Consider the following 19,644-nt stretch of genomic DNA (forward strand, 5'->3'; position numbering starts at 1 on the left):
CCAAAGAAACCCATTTGCTGTCCCCCCATCAAACTCACCATTGAAAGAATAAAGACTCACTAATCCAGCATCCCACGGTTTCCTGGAAACTCTATTCCTTCTTCCAGTTGGAAAAGCAGTCAAGTGGGCAACTATTTCCTGTTCCTTCTTTAGACGCAAAGAGTGAGGTGTGGCCTTAACTCAGGGGAATGGAGTGTTCAAACAGGCCAAAAGTGGCACAAAGGGGCAGAATTTGAGTGTCTTTTCATGCAGCTTCATCCCAGCCTTCTCCTTGGTGATGGAGTTGCCAGTATCTCACAAACATACCCTTTGAGAGCCAAATTCCTAAAGTCATTCTCCTCAGGGGAGACACGAGTAGCCTCTGGTCTTGGGGAATGGATGTTCCCATTGTTGGGAACCCTAAAACACCCCAGGTCTGTGCCTTAGCTGCTTCCCCTTACTAATTAGGGCTTGAGTGAGTGAGCTGAGCTTTTAGCTCAGTGGCCCTCTGATCTCCCCTTAAGCCACGCTGCAAAAGATGCTTTGGAAAGTTCTCCTTCACCAAAGAGTTCTTCAGAAAATTGGGGGACATAAGAAATAAATAAAACGTATGAGAGAACATTTAAATTTCAAATAAAAATCTTACTCTCTTAATGATGAGCAGCTGGTAAAGTTGAATGTTTTTGATAAATGCCAAGTATCGAAGGAGAAGTTCGCGTTGACAACTAAAACATCTGGAGCAGAGAAGGGGGAAAAAGTCATTTATGGTGGAGTTCCACCACAGTCAAGCAAAGCTATAAATGCAAAAAAATCAATATTTTTGCCTCTTCTGCATAGAGTGTGGGGGTGTGCCAGCTGTTCACTAACAGTCCAGTCAGTATGTGACTCCTTCCCGTGGGCCATTTGCATCAGGCAGCCAAAGTGCACAGCACAACCTCCAAACAGACCAGGCCCACCTCGAGTTCCAAGTTTCCCGTGGATAATCGCTAGGAAAAAGCCACTTTACAGCCCATTTACATCTTCTACTCTCGCCGGGATCACTATCTCAGCTTGTAATTGGCCACAGCATATGAATAAAATAAGTCACTGGGCAAGACGTGCCTAGAACATAACCAGAATGTTCAAAAGGAAATCCTGCACCGTCAGAAACACACACACACACACACAAATCTGTACCACACATATTTCCTTAATTCTAAAGTGTACTGCCAGGTAGGGACTCCCGTGGTCTTCCTGCAAAGCCACAGTGGTCAGATTAGTGATGAAGTTTTCCTCATTGGTTTTTTGAAAACCTCCCCCTTGGTTAGAAAACCCCAAAAGAATAAAATGAGAAAGATACAAATTGTGCTACAACAAGCAAAAGAGAAATGTAGCACTTGTCTTGTCTCTTTAGTATATACTCTTAGCAAGGTGATTCCCAAACCCAGAATCACTTGCAAAACTAGTGAAGATTTCAGATGGGACCTGGCAGGCAGGGAGCAGGTCTGGGACACTGCTTTGCTGTGCTCCCTACAGAAGGGCGGTGTTTATGGGCCCTTGTATCCCTCCTGTGACCAGGGATTGATGCTACACTGCCACCCATTTTGGTGTTAGGGTCTTCTTCCTGTTAAGAATGAATGGGCAGGCCCTCCCTGGTGGTACAGCGGGTTAAAGTGCAGCCTGCAAGCAAGCCGCAGCCGCTTCATGCGACTTCAATCCCCATCCCAGATGTGACCCACATGGTGCGGCAGACCTCTCCTGTCCCGCCCGCTGCTCCCCTCAGCAGTGTACTTCGTCAATCTGCCTGTTCTGCTTCCCACTCTGTCTCTGGTGAAGCCTCTCACCTCCCCTACCCTCTGGCCTGTACTCCAGTTCTGTATGAGCAAATAAATAAATCTTTAAAAAAGAATTAATGGATGTAGTAGATATGAAAGTCTTGACATAGCCACGAGTTGGCCTAATTGTTACTGGCCCTCATTTTTTTTTACTAAATGTTTACTAGTGTGTGATTCTAAAATTCTGATAAGCGTTGCTGTAAGGTGCCTCTTTACGGCAATAAAATTCATTCCGAAAGTTAAGAGGTGACATAAAAATCTTGCTCTGGTACAGTGGCGATGTGTGAAGTCAAACTCTCTGTCCCAAAGACAAGGAGCCTGGCCTGATGTCGCAGTCGGAGCATTTGAACAGACTCTCGACACAAAGCTGTAGAATGAACGGAGGAAGAGGAAGCGACTCTCCGTGAAACATACACATCAATGGAATCTACTAATGTCCAGTGGTGAAAACCAGCAGAAGTGGCACTTTCCTCAGGATCAACCCTGCACGAGACACAAATGGGAACGACTTGAATCACAAGAAGTGACTCAATGTGGCCTCTGCTCTGGATTTACAGTTACTCTGAGAGAGAGAAAATAATTTGGGTGAGAAAGTGAGAGCCCAGACAAGGGAGCAAATGAGTGCTTTGAGTTCCAGGCAGTACCTGGGTCTCCAGACTGGGGTGCCTGTGGGGGTGACAGGGTGCTGAATGAACAGGATGGTGAGGGCAGAGAAGGGGCAACAGGATCTGGTGAAGGAAATGTTACTTAGGTCACAGGCAGAGGTTTGGCAATGGCAGTGGCTGGCTGGATGCAAGAGGTTGCAAAGAGCGTGTGTCTGCTCTGAGGGTGTGAGACATTCAGAACAGGGCAGGCAAAGGTTTGGGTGCAATTGACGGAAGCTCTGAAATGAGACAACTAGCTTTTACAAGGCGATCTCAAATACTTCAGAAGCATGTTTTATAGGTGAGCAAGATCTGCATGCAAATGACCAACATTAACTAGGGGCATCTCACCAAGGCTGCCTCATGTGCACAAAGTAAAGTGGAAAATGGAAATAATTTCCCAAGCAATTCAGACTCAAACTGTCACATGAGCCCAGTGGCGTAGAGGCATTTTTTAAGCTCAGGGCCTGGCCTGCGATGCATTATATTCTCTTAGGAGAGACCAAGGATTGACGGAGTAAAACCAGCTCTTGCCACAAAACTCAGTTCCCTGATGATCCTCACGCCCTCTAGGCGGCCTGCAACATTCATTCTGATTCTTGTCTTTCTCCCCCCAAAGGTTCCGTGAGTCCTCGGTGTGTGCTGTGGAACTTCCAACCCCGCTGGAATCCATCCACGTCTCCCTATTCCACCTACCGCTGCCCCAGCTCTCCTCTCTGAGAGTCCAGAGCCATCTTTTCCCCCTCCAGTCCATTCTCCATGTGACCATTCAGCAAATACGCACTGACTCTCAGTGGCTACTGCGCAGCTCCCTCGGTCTCCATCTGATATTGCTGCTCTCCACTGTACCAGCTCCACTCACCTTAACCACTTAACACCTCTGGACTCTTCAAAGTTCTTTCTTGCCTTCTGGTGGTCACACTTGTTGGTCTCTACATGGAATGCTCCTCCTCTTCTTTGGCTGAACCCTTCTCCTCCCCTAGGAAGCATTCTTTGTCCCCCCATCACCTCCCCAAGACCATGAGATGCCCCATTCATGAGCTGCCTGGTGCACGCCATGTCCCCCACATTGCAATGAGTTCTTTATGGGTCCGCCCAAAAGGCTCATAAATGCCACCAGGTCTATTTTTTTTTTTTTTTTAAGGAGCCCATTGGATCCCCAGTGCTCAGCACAATGCTGGCACATAATAGATGTTCAATAAATATTTCCTATGGGAATGAGCCCATGGACTTGCAAAGACAGAAAGCTGGCTAGCTGTTCTAGTTTCTTGTCTCACCAAAAGCCTTCCAGATCTTTTGTTATCTGAAACATTTGGGTTTCCTTGTCCTTTTCAACTTACCCTGCCCCCCTCTCTGTCTAGTCCCATGTGACAGGGAGGTTCTGCGCGGGATGAGAGGCAGCAGAGGTTAAGCAGGACCAAGAAGAGTGGGAAGCAGAGGGCAGGGAGACAGTGAGTGTATAGGGCAGGGCTGCTCAGATTCTGGGCATCCTGGGTAATGTGAATACGAGGTTCTCTTGTCCTCCTTCCTTTTGCACAAGAACACAGAGATGAGCCCACTTACCTCTCTGGATTGCGCTGGTCGGGATGCTGCAGGTGCAGGTCCCATTTGAAATCTCTCTCCTACTGCAGAGGTCCCTACCCGTGTCGTTGTTAATCAGCACACACTCCGAGCGGCGTGAAGAGAAGCTCCCCACCACGCTCACCAAAGTCTGCATGGGGAAGAAGATTCAGGAACCAAGTTACTGTGCCTGCATCATTCCAAGCCATTCCTCGAGTATTAACTCACCCTTTGACCGGCCATGGAAAGAGAATTTCTCAGAGTGCTGATGTCAAGAAAGAGACGTTCTATTGGCTACTTGATGTGTTCTTTCATGAATCATGTATTCATATTCTCAGACGATTTTTCTGCTTTGTATTTCTCTTATCAATTCTTAAGAGCTCTCTGTGCAGTGCAGATATTAATCCTTATCTGTTATATTTCTGACACATATTTTCTCCTAATCTACTGTTTGTCTGGCAACTTTTGTGTATGGTATCTTTTATTCCACATGATGTGTTTTCTTTATTTTATTTTTTTAATCAAATAGAGGGTCTCTTGTCATGGTTATAAACTGTAGCTTATAGACACATATAAAATTGTCCACCACCCTGGTTTGATTTTTCAAAATTTCTATCTTTAATTCATCTGGAATTTAATTTTACAGAGGGTGAGATAAGGGTCCAACTCTATTTTTATCCAGATAATTAATCAGTTATGTCATAACCATTTACTAAAAATAAACACTCCCTTTCCCAATGAACTGAAATACCACTTTTGACATACACTGGTTTAACACAGATCTTGACACTATTTCTGAATTCTGCTTTGTTTCAATTATCTATTGATTTACTTCTATTCCAATGTCATCAAGTTTTTACTAGTGTGACTTTAAATACATTTAATATCTGAAAAGGCAAATTTCTTATTTATTATTTTTGTAATATTTTCTAGACACCACTCTTTCATATGAACTTTAAGATCTTTTTATCCCAAGGGGGCGAGAAGATTGTGCATATGACAGGGCTGATACTAGATAAGTACATTAATTTAAGAATTTATCCTTATGATAGTAAGTATTGCTATCCAAACCCAATTTCTTTTTTGGGGGGGGGGGCATTTGTTTCTCTTTGATCCAGGGCTTATTTAAGGGGGTATACCTTAATTTCCCAGGAAGATATATTTGCTGTGACTTAATTTCTCTTTACAAATGTTATTAGAATGAAAGAGTGGCTTGTAAAATCTGCTTCTAAAATCAATGTGCTTTTTGTTTGTTATTAAACATATGACCAGGTGAAAGGACTGTTCTGTGTGGGTGTGTGCATGTATACACAGAGGACATAAAAAGAAAACCTTTCCGTTTTTCCTAAAGAAACTCTCTGCCAATGAATTAGTTAAAGGAATGAGGCAGTCAGGTCCCTTGTTGAAAAGGAAAATTAGAACAATTAATATGGCCGTGCCCATCAGTGGGATCTGGGTGGGCAGTGGGCTGAATAGAAGGAGGCTGGGAGCAGGGGAGTGGAGGCATCAATAATGCTGTTATTGTCCCAGACCACCTAGGACATTCTGTCTTCTACTGTACTCTGACCTCCACCTAGACTTCCTTCCTGGCCAGCTAAAACTCCTATTTCTCATTCTCTAGCAAGCTTGTTAAATCCACTCTAGTGGGACACCCCATCTTTCCATTTTCGAAAGGTTCTGTTTCTTGGAGAAGACGACAATACTTGCAGCCTCAACTTCAACTAGACTGAAGTCCGGCCACCTCCTGGGTCTTGGGCACAGAAACAAAGCCCAGTCCACTTGCTAACTTATTTCAGTAAGTGGATGAGCTCTCACTCATGTTACTTTCTTTCACCCACACATCTTAGCACATGAGCAAATCATGTATGACCCTATATACAGGTCTTAAATTTATTTTCACTACTCAAACATCATAACAAACATATCAGAACGCTTAAGATCCTATTTTCACCATCTATTTTAAATTCTTCATCTTTCTGTATACTTATAGCATGAAGAAAATAGGAGTGCTAATTTTTTTCAAAGTACGTATTGGATATCCTTGATCAGTTCCTATTGTCAGGATTAATCTTATATTCATTTTAAGACATAGTCTATTAAAATTGTCATTGTGCTATCTCAACATATTCAAGTTAATTTTCATCTCTTCCAAGAAACTCCTTGGCTTTTATTATTGATGCTTGTTTTTAATTGATATGCTTTCCCTATTATGAGTTAGAAACAGCCTCAACAGGCCATTGCCCTAGTGCCTCACTACCAAACTGCCATAAAAAAGAATTGTTCTACCCCAAAGACACAAAAACACGGATTCAAAAAGACACCTGCACCTCCATGCTTACTGCTGCTTTATTTCCAACTGGAAATACATGTAATCAACCCAAATGCCAAAAGTAGAGGACTGGATTAAAAATATGTGGTATGGCCCTCCCTGGTGGCGCAGCGGCTTAAAGCACAGCACTGAGAATCTAAAGCCACTTCTGCATGAGTTCAATTCCTGCCTGCCCCAGAGGTGACCACATGGTGTGGCAGACCTCTCCTGACCCACCCGCTGCTCCCCTCAGCAGTGTACTTCGTCGATCTGCCTGTTCTGTTCCCCGCTCTGTCTCTGGTGAAGCCTCTCGCTGCCCCTTAGCCTCTGGCCTGTATCCCAGTTCTGTATGCACAAATAAATAAATCTTTTTTTAAAAAAAAATATGTGGTACATATACACACTGGAATATTACTCAGTGATCAAAAAAGTTAAACACATGACTTTTGCAGCAACATGGATGCAGCTGGAAGGGATCATGCTTAGTGAAATAAGCCAGAAAGAAAAGGAAAAATACTGGATGGTTTCACTCATACCAGGAGCATAAAGGGCCAGGCAAGAAAATAATAGCAATAATGAACAACTATATACCAGAGACATTTAGTGGGGTGGAGTGGGGAATGGGATCAAAAATGGGGGGAGGGGAGTGCACTGGACTATGGTGATGGCACATGGGTGATTTGGTGATGGGAAGTCTGCGGGGATTACAACTGAGGTGGAAAAATGCACAAAATGATATAAAAGTAAACTATTATATTATTTAAAAAATTGCTTAAGACAAGTTACTGCATAGCCAAGATTACTACTTTTCATAGCTGTCTTCAACATGTATTTTTTTAGTAAAAATGACTAAAATGTCAGGTATAGCCTCAAAGTTTATGCCTATTTCTGTTTGTTTTTAATGACTGGGACCTCTTACTCATGACATTAATAATTTGTAACTTGCAGTAGTTATCGATATTTGAATATTTATTGACTAGCATTTCACCTTTATTAACAGTTTTAAAAGCAAATATATTTAAATTTTGCTGATATCCAACTTCATAAGATTAGCAAATTGTGGTATTTCTTACTTTTTCCAATAACTAGTGAGATTCCTGTTTATTCTATTACCGCACTGGAAAATGTTGTCTAAAAACACTCTGATTTTATCAGAGGTGGTAAAATTCCTTGCTTTTATTCTGACTTGTAAGAGCTTTCATATGCTCTTTAGGAATCATGCCGTTCTTGAGAAACACTGCTACTGCTATGTCTTTCCTGGTTTTCTTAGTATAAACCATTCTTACTAGATGTTAAAATCTTTTTATAAGTATACAAATGTAATTGTACATATTGCAAAATGGGACCTTATCATTCATCCTTTTTGCTTTGTTTTCTTTATTTACCTCTACTGATTCCAATTTTCTTCTTTATTTACCTCTACTCTCCTAAAATATCAGTCATTTCAAAATGTTCACAAACTATTATGAATTCTTACATTTTTCTGTAATATTCAATCTTATAGAGACATATACATATAAACATATTTAGGGGTTTTTTTGATTACTGTAAGAACATGTAATATATACTCTTCTGTATCCTGCTGTTTTCATTCACCAAAGCCTCATGGAAATCCCTCCAAGACAATTGGAATTGCTCTATTTCTTTTTAATGCCTATTCCGTAATGAGGATGAGGATATACTGTCTTCTAATTGTTTTGTGCACAGAGACAAAGCTTCCTGGGAACTGAGACTTTATATTCCATGCTTTTTGAGTATGTTTCTAGGCATATGATGGGCAGTTAGCCAAAAGTCCTTGATCCAATCTAATAGGAAGAACTAAGAAAAACCATAAACTACCATCTCTGTGGGTCAGGTTAAATTATTACATACCGATCTGAGATTTTCAGATAAGTTGTTGTGACCATGAATATAGGAAATATTTTGATAAAATATAACTAAGAGATGGAGTCAGGCATCTTAGCAACATGATTAAAATAATCATACCAACATTGGTTTCAAAGAAAAGCTTAAATTCTTCCCTCCTTTACTTGGAGTGATGGTGAGCTGGAGAGTGAGGAGGTCTTATGGGAAGAATGGTGGGATTATATAACCCACCGGGGAGTTAGGGTGGGGAAGAGAACACTAGTGCTTGTTTGAGTGGTGAGTATTTTTGGTGATGTTCCAGACTAGACAAAAACGTTGATTCATTTATATGAATGAGTTTAAAGACAGGAAAGCAAACTACGTGTGTTGTACTTTTTTAGTTAACAGTTGCTTTCTTTCCCCACTACATTTAGCCTAAGTATTACCCTCATTTCAAAGTGATAAAAAACCTGACATAATCTTAACGACTTATCAGAATCCTGAAGGCATTCAAGTGTCATGACATTTTCTACTACTCTCTCGCACCAAAGTCAGCAGATATTTTACAGATTGAGAGAGATAAAAATCTGGACACACCTATGCTCAGGTGTCCACATGTCTTTCTCACAGAATTCCTTCACTCTTACTCAGGGGTGGTGGAGGTTGGGATGAAGTCCTTGAAATCTTTTTATTTCTCACCACCCCTAACCCCTCCCCACCAAGACACTAGAAAATAACGACAGCCAGATAACTGTGAATTCTGATCAGTTATGACTTGGAAGTTTGATCCTTTCATTATTTATCACTCATTAAATGCTCCCGGTCTCCTTTCTTAAATGTTAAATCATCTTACATCGCATGATGCTTGCTATTTGAAATGGCAAAATGTAAGGGGAAAGAGAAAATGGCCCATTTCTTTGTTAATGTGGCATTCAAGTAAAACTGAGCAAGCTCAACGAACAGTTCTGCTGGTGGCGTGGATCGGGACGCTGCCCAATAATTCATCACAGATGAGCCGTAATTTGAAGACAACGTCCCCTTATAGAGTCAAGAGGCAGGATTTCCTTTCTCCCAGAGGGCATGGCTGCTGATCACAAGTTAGAAAGTATTTGCATATGCTCACTGCTTCCTTCCTTCTCGTGATAGGACTGACAGGAGGCCAGTGGGAGTCCTGCCCCTGAGAGAGCCAGTGGCTTCCCGAGGTTCCCACCTTCGCTAGTCACTGATCCGCTGGACTAAACACTACTTGAAGTCACGTAGTTGTCAGGGGGAGCTTGGACACATTACGAAAAGCAAACTCTACACTTAAATCATTCTGTGACTATGGGTCTGAATTTCCTTTCCTCTTTTTATTAATCAACACGGGTTTCTACTTAAAGTCTATCTTTTCTTTCAATTCAACTAAACACAGTCATCTCTAGCTCTACAGATGGCGAACCCCAGGAGGGCAGGCCCCCCCTCCATGTGTCTCTGTCTGGCTGTTCCATGCCCAGCACCTTGCAGGGGGTATAGTAACTGATGGGCGCTCAACATTTAGTTCACCAATGAGTGGGCGCTCGTAGCTAAGTTTCCTCAGTGGGTAATGAGATACGTGGTACACAGACGGAAGTTAGCATCAGGAGTGCAAAGGGAGACGAGACATGAATTAAGATCTTCTTACCTTATCTCTGCTTCTTCGAATCAGCTGAATTTGAGGGCATCTCGTAGCTCCAGATGAACTATCCAGCCAATTGTCTGAGATCTTGGAATGTAGACAGTTTTCTTTAAAAGTACAGCTATTTAAAGCCAGAAAGAAAAAGAAAAATACCAGATGGTTTCACTCATAGCAGGAGCATAAAGGACTGGGGGGGGGAGATAATAATAATGAACAACTATATACCAGAGACATTTTATGGGGTGGAGTGGGGAATGGGATCAAAAATGGGAAGGAGGGAAATGCACTGAACTATGGTGATGGCACACAGGTGATGTGGTGATGGGAAGCCCAAGGGGATTACAACTGAGCTGGAAAAAGGCACAAAATGATGTAAAAACAAACTATTATTTTTTTAAAAGTACACCTATTTAAAAGAGAGAGAGAGAGAGAGAGAGAGAGAGAGAGAGAGAGAGAGAGAGAGAGAGAGAGAGAGAGAGAGAGGGAGAGGGCAACAAGCAGGAGTCTCACAGACGCATTAGCCCAAACCTCCTTAAATGAAGCTTTAGCACAAAAGGCCAGGTTTTGCAGAGTAATTATTGATTTGAGCAAGAATAGGAACATGAGGCTAAAGCCACGAAAAGCAACAGGAAAACAACAGAGTGTTTGTCCTCCCCCCGCCCCCACCACATCGGGGAATGGAAAACAAGTGTGGATAACATGTTGAACTTAGACTCCTGGGCCATCTCTCAAGACGACACCGCTAAACACATCCCAAGCACATCCCTTCCTGGATTCTAAAATTAAAGCTCTCCCATCTAGGAAAAAAACAGCAAAGCACAGGCCAAGGAAAGATTTACATAGTGTATAAATCTGACTTCTGTGATAAATTCTCAGGATATCAACCTATTGTGTAACTTTTTTGTTCTTCAAAGAGAAAAAGAAAGCTACTATTGTATGCTTTCAGTGTGGTGAGTAAAAATATTTCAAGGGCAGAGTCTTCAAGAATTGATAAGACATTCCTTCCATAACCATCTGCTGTGAAACATTTATTTAGAGAGATACTAAATTATATCAAAAGAGATGGGGAAACATGTTCCAGGGCCGCTACCCCAAGCAGCCAGCTGAGGGGCTGTCCCTCTGACAAATGTCATCAGAGGCTGGCGGGGACAGCACTTGTTTGCTGGGTATCCCGGTCACACTAACTTGGGAACCTGTATAGTACCCGAAGGGCCACCAAACAGACAAGTGGTGCTGGACCTCACACACATTCCGTAAAAAAAACCCCAAGGAAAGAACGAACCGTCTCTGGCCCCTCAGCCTCCTGCAGGTGAAAATGAAGGGGTGGTGTTGAGCCAGGGACCAAATTTTAAAAGAAACTGAAAAGTCATGAATTCGATTGAAAAGCAAGCAAATAATAATTCCATTCACCTGTGGGGAGTTCCTGAGAGGTTCCCCAGCAGAATGAGGGGTGGAGGGGCCCCAACAATGTTTGACTTCACAAGGGTTTTATTTCATCTCCCCTTGTTTTAATTCTCAAGAAACTGAGGCCCCCACTGTGCTCATTTGAATATGACAAAAATAGAGCAGGAAGCCAGTGAGTTTCGTTAAACATCATCCTCAAGCACTATACTTTCAGCATATTTTCATAGTCTGACATTTTGGGGAACCCTGCTTCCAGGAGCACATGCGTCTGAACTCCCCTACACGGTGGCAGTTCCTTCTCCAACACCATGGCCATGGGGATTTCCGTCAGCAGTTCTCCAAGTCACACATTTCTCTGCCCCGCGATGGCTAGCTTGCCCGTCACAGACATTAAGTTCAAATTAAACTGCCTCTCAATGTAGGGAGAGTGTGCAATGCAGTGGCCAGTTCTGCTAAATCAAAAACTTAGAATGGCCAGACTGGTTCCTTATTTTGTATTTGAAAGAGGTTTTGGCCCAAGTGACCTGCCTCTTTAGGGCACTGTAGTTTGTATAAGGCACTTCTGCTACCTATAAGGGGGGAAATCAACTGAAAAAACCCAAGCCAGTTCCAGAGAGATGGAAGCACTAATATTTTTTTAGGCTCTTAATGCTGCCTGGGAGTCAAGGCCTAAGGCTGCCAAAAAAACAAGTGTAAAATATTTCATACAAATAGTGCTACAATTTGCCAATTTGTAGACAGAAAACAGTAGTGCCACTGAATTATCGCTCCCTTTTCTGAACTCCTGTAACATTTCTTGTTGGAACCACACATTTTGGTATTTAATCATATGTTATCTTGAATTACAACTTAACTATTTCATATGTCTATGCCATCTCTCCCCCAAGCAAGGTCTAAATTCCTTAAAGGAAGAGAGAATATCTTTCATCTTATTTCAGCAAGTCTCTCAGTGTTCGGCAGTATGATATGCAAATACTAGAGTTTCAATAAATATTTCTGAATGAATGGATGAAATATGAAATCTTTATAGGTCATTTCTGCTGGTGATTTTTCTTTCTAGAATTTCCTTCTGATTTATGTATATTCCAACTTTGGATAAAGAGACAATTTTTAAGGTAAGCTGAAAGTTCAAACATGGGGCCAGATGGAGAACATCAGCAATTAAGGTTTTCAGTTTATCTTTTGGAAAACAAAAAGATATATATATATATATATATATATGTATGTATGTATGTATTAGGCCCTCCCTGGTGGCTCAGTGGGTTAAAGTGCAGCATTACAGGTTTTCAGTTTATCTTTTGGAAAACAAAAAGATATATATATATATATATATATGTATGTATGTATGTATTAGGCCCTCCCTGGTGGCTCAGTGGGTTAAAGTGCAGCATTACAAAGCTAGCCACAGTCATTTCAACATGAGTTCGATCCCTGGCCAGGGAGTGACCCACATGGCACAGCAGACCTCTCCTGTCCGGCCCATTGCTCCCCTCAGCAGTGTACTTTGTCCATCTGCCTGTTCTGCTCCCCACTCTGTCTCTGATGAATCCTCTCACCCCTTGCACCTTGGACCTATACCCCAGTTCTGTATGCATAAATAAATCTTAAATATATATATATATATATATAAATCCACCTTTCATTTCCTACTTTGCATCAGATAAAAACAAAATCTAACCATGCTAAGCCACTAAACAAATTCCTTGTTTGTAAAACACCTCTGAAATTTCTAAATGCCTATTTCTTGCTTCTCACTAGGAAAAAAAATATTAAATTAAAAAGCAACTGTGACACTAAGAATGTATAACCAGATGGTCAACCAACAACAGTATCTTATTACTTCTCCAATACTGCAGATTATAAAATCTTCATGACAGCACATTACCCACACATTCAATTTCCTAAGGAGGGGGCATGTCATAGGAGCTCCCACATTTTAGTAAACAAAACTAGCTACTTTGAAATGATCCCTTTGGAAGCCAGCACACTTACTCCCAAGTATCAGCAAAAGTCACGATCAAATGCGTAAATGCTTAAGCCACCACCCAAATAAGATGAACCTCTCCTGTCCGACAGGACTCTCAGGGAGGCTGATCCTCTCTAAGGCAGGCCTCGGGTACGCTGATTTCTAACTGGCTTCATTTCAATTTCTTCAGGCCACAGAAAGGAGGAAAATTGGACTCGGATTAGAATGAGCACATTCTGGAGAAAATGGCAGAGATATATTTGCTTTCCTTACCTTATGCTATTGCATTTACCCATCCCCCCATCCAAAAGTCCTCTGAGTCCCAATCAGTGTTTTATTTTTCTAGTCTTTATTTCCAAGTAGATCTCATGCTTGCATGATTAACACCAATATGCAGGCATGATCCTATTTGCAAATCAGGAAACAGAACCAGCTCAAATGCAAAGGAAAGATTGCCGGAAGAAAAAACCCTAACACCAAGAAGTTAATTAAAATTAAAAAAGAACTTTCCCTAGGTGGAAAACACTGTATATAGAAACAATTTAGTAAATGAGACTATCGAAGAAAGCTTATTCTTATTAGTTTGCTGTAAAACTTGCTGTACAACTTCATCTATTCTAAATAAGAATTTGCCACTGAACTATGTAAGTAGAGGGAACACCCCTTTGCCCTGCTCCAGCTCATAAAAGATCACATTCAAAAGCTATCTGAACCCCAATTCATGAACCAACAGATTCCAGGGCTTGTTTCCAAGTTCGCTGTTTGAAATTCACATAGTATGTTCATATAGAGCTTGCCTCCCGAGTTGGGGGAAATTTACACAAACCCTAACTCCTCCCAGAAACCCCCAATAACCTGCCTGGAGGAAACACTACCCCATGCTACTCTGAGTGCTTACAGAAAGTCCTCCCCTTTCGTCGGAAAGGACCTGGTAGGAAGCCAAGGATAAAGATGTTCTGAGTGTGCCTGACTTCCTGGGGCCTCAGCAGTGGTTGGATGGCCGGGCTGGGCCCGGAAGGGGGGGATTCTGAGAGGCCTGGAATTTCCTTCTATCACTAGCTCTGGAAACAAAACCAACTGGAGGTTAAAATTCCAGAGGCCCCCAACTTTCAAATCTATTGTGCTTCAGAAATTTGCTAGCAAACCATCTGTTGGTAATACGAATACACCTTTCTCCCCAGAGCAATAATGCGATCAACAGTGATTGGGTTTCCGGGTTAACCCACAAAACCTGTTTATCTATACCGTTACTTCCATGTTATACATTTGCAATGAAAGAGAAGCAGAGAACAATGAGATTGCAGCCATTTGCATTATATAGCAGTTTTTCTTCTTCTTTACTTATTTGTGCTTCTGCTCAGCTGGGAGTCTGGGAACAGTGCCCAGCTGGATTGACTTTTAAATTTATTATTACAGTATTGTACTTATACAGTATTTCTATTTTTTAAAATGGGTATGGCTTAAATTATTAATGGTTTTCATGCCAACAGAAAGGACAGTTAGAATCACTGGGGTTTCTAGACAGGTGAAAGGCCATGGCCTGGACCGAGGGACATAGAATCTGACTCTATTAGGCTGGAATCTCTCTGTAAAAATTTACCACTCACTCAACCTTGAAATAGAAACTCTGAACTGAGAACTGTAACTTCTACTTCCTGCCACTCGAATTTCATCACTATCCTCTAATCTAATTGTTCACCAAGAGCAGACAGTCCCTGAAGAAAACTGATAACTAAATATCAGGTAATTGGTTTGAAAGTGGGGGTTGGTGTGACCTGTTCAAAGATTCCACACTGATCAGAAAACTTTTAACAAAAAAACAATCCAGCCTCTCTCTCAGGGAATGGGGAGGCCGTGTCTATGCTTGGGGGAAGGTCTTCTGCTTAAGTGATCTGAAACAGATTTCTGCATTTTTAAGAAAAGCACAATGCCCAAAGGAGAGCCAGGTGGTCTGCAGAATCTGGATTGCATTCACACTGTCAGCTCATGAGATGAAGAAAGCAAACTCCCCTGAACAGAAGAGAATATAAAGTCACCGTGACCAAGTGAAAGCCCTGAATTCGAGGTCGCCAGAGCAGAAAGGGGGAATGCCAAGATCCAGACCAAGGTGACTGGCTGGGAAAGCTGAAACTTGAATTTTGTCACTGGAACTAGCTCAAAGTCCATCCACATGGTAAAATGATGCCAAACGCATTTAGAATTTTAAGATTAGAATTTTTAGAAGAATTTAAAAAATATATCTGAAAGGCAGTGTCCTTTCATGCAATTTAGTTCACATTTTAAAATTTTTTCTTGTGTACAGAAACTGGGGGTGGGGTGTGGGGGGAGGGGTGAGAGGATTCACCAAGACAGAGTAGGGAGCAGAACAGGGAGATCTCTAGAACACACTGCTGAGGGGAGCAGCGGGCGGGTCAGGAGAGGTCTGCCGCGCCATGTGGGTCAGCTCCCAGGCCGGGGACTGAACTCAGGCCACAGAGGGGAAAGCCCTGAGATTAACCCCAGGCCCCTGGGAGGCCTCTGATTTACTTAATCTTCACAACAAATCTATGTGTAGGTACAACATAAGTCCCTGCTTTAGAAAGGGTGGAAACCAAGGCACAGAAGACTCCATGTTGCTTTCCCAAGGGCACAGAGTGAGAAAGCAGAGGGGCCCAGATTCTAAAGCAGGCAGGACTGTTCCCAAGTCCATGATCTCGCCTCCTGCCCTTTCTGATTTCTAATGAGGGCTAACATTTCAGAGCTCATGCCACTGGCCATTTCTAGGAGTTTCTGGGAACTGACCCACTGATCCTTATAACCACTTCAGGAAGCAGCTCCAATTCAGAGATGAGAAAACTAAAGGTTAGCATGGTGTGAATTTCAGTAAAAAGTTCTGCTGGGACAAACTGTTCAAAAATGCTAACGGCTTCCAGGAGAGACCATCACAAATGCCAACATTCATAGCAAACAGGTCCTTCTAAAGCATGAACCACAGAAGCCCATGCAGGTTATCTTCCAGTTCACAGAATTTCTCAGTGTGTTCTTCAGCTTGGGCTATTGGTATGGTCCCATTGCTAATAAATTTGCAAAACACTAGTTAAATAAAATTTAACAGCTTTATATGCTCAGGACTTCTTGAATGTGCAGGTGTGCTTTGTAACTTTCCAGGACAGGAATAAGGACATCCTGTTTTCCAACATTTTTGTTGAGGGATTAGGGATTTCTAGTCACACACAATAGGGAACATGGTTCCATCTTGGTTAATGAGCAGCAACCCAAGTGGTGGGTCAAATTAGAGAGGTTTGGATTTCTCGCCCCAACTCACACTCAGTGGATTATGACCTGTTCATCCTAAGCAGCACATTAAGGTGTGTGCTGCATTCTTCCTCACCCTTTACCTCCCAAGGAGGCTCCTGCAGCAGCTTCCTGTCTGATCTTCCCTTCCCCGCGTCCCCCCTCCCCCACCCCCAGACTCCAGGGCCTCCAGTTGGCCACAGTGCTATAGCTATCTAGGTCATTCTCAAGCACAGAGCTCAGAGGGTCACCGCTAGTCAGTCTTAAGAGGTACCTCTCACCTGTGCGAACTCGTCTCCCTATGTGGCTCCTATGGTCTGGTTCCTAAAGCCTATTCCCCACTCATCTCTACCCAAACACTATGATCTGAGTCCTGGCCACCTTGTCCAAACTCACCCCCGGATAACTGTGGGCCAGTGATCCTGACTATCTGGCCTCTGAGCCCTGATATCCTGTGTGCAGCTCTGGGCAGAGTGCAGTTATTTGACAGGTTGATGCAGTGCAAACATACCCACCCCTTTCTAGCACATTTAGCTAATGCCACTGCCCAGAATTCCCTAGGGCCTTTGGTCAAGGCTAGCTTAGTGTCACCTACTTCACGATGTCTGTCTAGCCTTCCAACAAAGTGGTGGCTCCCTCCTTTGTATCCCCATGGGACTTCACATGTGCTTCTGGTATATGCTGATTGCCTGCATCTCCGACCAGATGGCAGCCCCCCAAGAGAAAGCCATGCCAAATCCACCTGGGCCCCCAATGAGACCTACTACTACACCTGGCATTCATTCTATGAATATTTACTCAGGGTCCACAGTTACAGCAGGCATTGCTGTGTCAATGCATAAGCCAAGTAAGGCTCCTTCTCAATGAGCTTACATTCCAGGGAGACATACAGACAAAATCCAAAGAAGCAGACAATAATTTAAAATAATTCATAATTGATACAATAAAGTAAATGTCAAAACAGGCAACTATAAACCAGAGACATTTTGCAGGGGTGGGGAGTAGGGAACAAGATCAAAACAAGGGTGGGAAGAGCCACAAGGGATTGTGGTCACAGTACACGGGTGAACTGGTGGTGGGAATTTCACAAGGACTATATCCGGCATGAAAATGCATGCATTGCACAAAAATGAAGAATGATGTAATATATATACATATATATATGTATATATATAAAAAAATAAACCAAGGATATAGCAGGAAGAAAACTATTTTCTAATTGTTTTAGTGCTTGAGGGAGTAACACTGGTTGGTTACATTATATGGAATTCAAGAATACTGTATTATAATTTGACATCTATATATGCCACATTAGATCCCTACCCAAAGTCTCATTTCCAGCCAGACCCATACAACTGACCCCTTATACCTGTTTTACTCCTCTCCCACTCCTTCCCTTCTGGTAACCACCTTTCTGTTATTAGGATCTAGGGATTTGCTTTTTGTTTTGTTTTATTTGTTTTCTTGTTTATCTTCCACACTTCAGTGAAATCATATCGTATTTGTCTTTCTCAGTCTCTTATTTCACTTAGCATAATCCCCTCAAGGCCTGTCCATATTGTCACAAATAGCAAGATTTCATCTTTTTTTTGCAATAGCTGAATGGTATTCCATTGTGTACACAGACCACATCTTTCCCCACTCATCCGTAATAGGCACTTAGGTTATTTCCAGGGAGGAAAGAGTATAGACAGGCTGATCAAAAGAGACAGTACTTCAGAGTTCAAGGATGAAAACAATCTAGCCACATAAAGAACAAAGGGAACAGCATTCCATGTAGAAGGAACAGCCTGTGCGAAGACCCTGAATTCAATTAAAGCTGGGTCTCTGCAAGAAAATGATTAAGGACCAGCCAATAGAACTCAGTATAATTCCCTGCCCTCTCACTCTCCATCTGCAGAAGTGTACAGTTTCTATCTCATGGAGTTATTCAAAAAACATGCAGCTGTTTAACAGAAGCTTACAATAATGCCTCAGTAAATATTAGTGATTTCTATTATGTATTATATGGGCAAATAAAACAGAATATGAGTAAAAGCTTGCATGGCAAAAGACAAACAATCACAAAATGGTAGTGAGGAGACAGGGATTTGGGCAAAAAGAGTAACCAGCCTGCCCGTTCAATGTTCACATACTCAAGTCCACGTGGAAAGATGCCTTTCCTATGCAAGGAGGCAGAAGCAGCTCAACACCTGGGATGACCCTTAATTACAGCCCTCCTCCCTCTCAAACCTGAAGGACTCTTGGGGTGTCCCCAGACCTTGGGCTTCCGCTCTGAGAACATGTTCCATGGTGTGTAGAAGTTATTTGCTCCGGGTCTGCTTCCTCCATGTGCCCTAGGACAGAGCTTCCTTAGGACAAAGCCTCATTCACCTTGTTTCCCTCAGCACCTAGTACTGGTCCTGGCCACGGTGAGTATTATTCAACAAGCATTCACTGAAATGGGTTAAGAATGAAAATCTAAAGTGACTAAATTCTTGTCTGTGTCTCCATGAAACCAGAGTAAGTTGTTTTGTTACCTTTTCTTCTCTGGGTTGGCCGGTTAACTGGCGTGGTGGAAAACCAGTCTTTGTCTTGAAACTTGGAGCTATTTAGCACACGGAAAACACATTTGCAGACTGATACATTCACAAAAGGGATTTGTGGTCTTCCCCCATGTGGTTCTTTTGTGTGCGATGAGTGTCCTAAAAGTTGGCATTTTTATTTGCAAAAGCCAACCAGGAACTGAAGCATTTAAGGAAAGCTTTAAAAATAAATGGTCGTATGGAAATAAAGATAGGAAAATGATGTTTACAAATCAGGAAGATCTGTGTTCGAGGCTGTGCACCCATACATTCCCTCTGTGATGGAGCGCACATTCCTAAGCTTCTCTGGGCCTCAGTAAATGGGGTCATAACAACAACCCCATCTTCCTGAGAGCCCTTCTGAATCCTTTGAAGGCAGAGCAGAAATGGTCCACTCAATACAGCAGAAGACAAACGTGCTGATGTTACAGAGCAACGCAGAGCAGAACTACAAGAAAACACGAGAGGCAGATAACGCTTCGAACGAAGATCCAACATTGTGCTTGAACATGGAGTCGTTACGGGAACAGGACAAGTACTAGGTCACAAAGACAAGTAAAAACATTTGAGGAATTTTAAAAAAACAATCAATACATACTTATGAAAAGTGCCTGCTGCCTGAGATAAGGTCAT

General features: G+C 42.4%; 1 protein-coding gene across 1 annotated transcript in view; it reads right to left on the reverse strand.

Annotated features, from left to right (window-relative positions):
- Window positions 1–19,644, reverse strand: part of PLXNC1 (plexin C1) — a gene marked incomplete at its 5' end in the record, with an annotated part of 137,266 nt that overhangs the window by 70,589 nt on the left and 47,033 nt on the right. Inside the window, 3 exons of the mRNA XM_012735138.1 lie at window positions 626–713; window positions 4,001–4,148; window positions 9,811–9,925. Of these exons, the coding sequence (XP_012590592.1) occupies window positions 626–713; window positions 4,001–4,148; window positions 9,811–9,925 (351 nt within the window). The remainder of the gene's footprint in view (window positions 1–625; window positions 714–4,000; window positions 4,149–9,810; window positions 9,926–19,644) is intronic.

Source organism: Condylura cristata, unplaced genomic scaffold (assembly GCF_000260355.1).
Source record: "Condylura cristata isolate star-nosed mole 26May11 unplaced genomic scaffold, ConCri1.0 scaffold00004, whole genome shotgun sequence".
Taxonomy (NCBI): Eukaryota; Metazoa; Chordata; class Mammalia; order Eulipotyphla; family Talpidae; genus Condylura; species Condylura cristata.